The sequence below is a fragment of the Argentina silus genome (genome assembly GCF_951799395.1).
Source record: "Argentina silus genome assembly, chromosome: 16".
Taxonomy (NCBI): Eukaryota; Metazoa; Chordata; class Actinopteri; order Argentiniformes; family Argentinidae; genus Argentina; species Argentina silus.
In genome coordinates this window covers 1815143-1816611 of record NC_139670.1, presented here as the reverse complement: position 1 = coordinate 1816611, position 1469 = coordinate 1815143, and the positions used below count along the sequence as shown (strand labels likewise).

At 42.6% G+C, this 1469-nt stretch overlaps 1 protein-coding gene across 3 annotated transcripts in view; it reads left to right on the top strand.

The window, feature by feature from the left end:
* exoc7 (exocyst complex component 7) overlaps positions 1-508 on the top strand; it is a 13624-nt gene extending 13116 nt beyond the window's left edge. For all 3 annotated transcript variants that reach the window (XM_083687440.1, XM_083687438.1, XM_083687439.1), the window contains 2 exons: positions 1-4; positions 157-508. The exon at positions 1-4 is cut by the window's left edge and continues 130 nt beyond it. In XM_083687440.1, coding sequence (XP_083543566.1) covers positions 1-4; positions 157-259 — 107 coding nt within the window. In that variant the 3' untranslated portion in view covers positions 260-508. The remainder of the gene's footprint in view (positions 5-156) is intronic.
* The last annotated feature ends 961 nt before the right edge of the window (positions 509-1469 follow it).

The following is a 1469-nucleotide window of genomic DNA, read 5'->3' as shown; positions in this document are numbered from 1 at the left end:
AACGGTGAGTCACCATCAGCCTGGGATACACACACACACTCACTCACTCACTCACTCACTCACTCTTTCTCCTCTTAGGAAATACAAATGATACAAAAAAATAAAAAATACAAAAGTTGTGTTGACTGGTCTGTGTTTATCCTAATCCCCTCACAGGTGTGCCAACATCTCTTTCACTAAGAACCCCGAGAAGTATCACAAATATCGTCCGGAGCAGGTGGAGGAGATGATCGAGAGGCTGTTCGACACCTCAGCCTGAGCCACGCCCCCTTAAACCCTGGCCACACCCCCAGGACTCCGTAACCAATCCGCAATCAACACTCAGCTGAACTTCCTGCATCGCCCACAACGAAGCTCCTCCCTCCCCTGAGACTCCTGTTGCCTCTAGGGTGTCTTATTATGAAAAATGCTCTTTTTTTGTATAAAGATAATGTATTTATATGTAATTTACCTTCTGTCCCCTCTGACCATCTTGATCTAATAAAGTACACTCTGTGATTTGCTTAAATTGTGATTTGTTATGTTGGTGGTAGCCAATAGAATTACGGAGCAGTACAGTACTGATAATTAGCCTGAGCAATTATTCAAGGACAACCACTAATCTAATATTTAAAAAGTTATTAGATGCGGAGGATGGAATTACCGGTGTTCCTTTTGTCGTTTATCCCAGTGAGAGTTGCCATGCCGAATGTCCGAATTGGGTGGAGATGCAAGGACAAAAGGAGTTTGAATAAGGTGAAATAATTTGTTAGAGAGATTCTGGACAATTATGGACCAAGCCTACTCTGAATACTTTTATGAAACTAGTTCCCATTACAACCTTGTCCTTAAAAGACTAGGACCCTTCCAGACAGACAGACAGACAGACAGTACTTCACCATGAAGTAATCCAAATGAAAATTGGGAGTGTATATTTAGACTTTTAGAGAGATTGCGCTTGATACTGTCATTACGGAGTAAAATGGAGAAGAGGCCTTATGTAATTTGCGGAGGACACTAATGGGCTCTCTGAATAGGAATTGTTGGGACAAATGAGGACTCCTCAGATAGAACCTGAGATGAGGTCACTGCCAAATTGGATTTCTTCTTTTTCGAGAGGGAGAGAGAATGATGATTTCGCTACGAGGGGTTGCGAATCATTGCGTGCGCTACATAATGTTCCATGCATTTTATTTTATTTTATTTGATCTATTTCTTCTTCAAACCTTTCAGAGAACGAATAGGGCACATTGATTTTGGCCTTTGATTACGCAATGACTATTCCGGCGTTGTGCTCCCTCCCGTCAGTCTCCAGAGTTGTGTTTCCAACAGCAGTGTGTTGGTTCAGAAGGAACGGAGGCTCCAGACTGGTACATTCGTTTCAAGTTGCCTTGGAAACTACCGAAGCTGGAAGCGCATCCGACATCCTGGCGCAGTCACTCACATTTTTTTTGTGTTCATGTCATGTTTTCTAAAGTCCATACAGATGG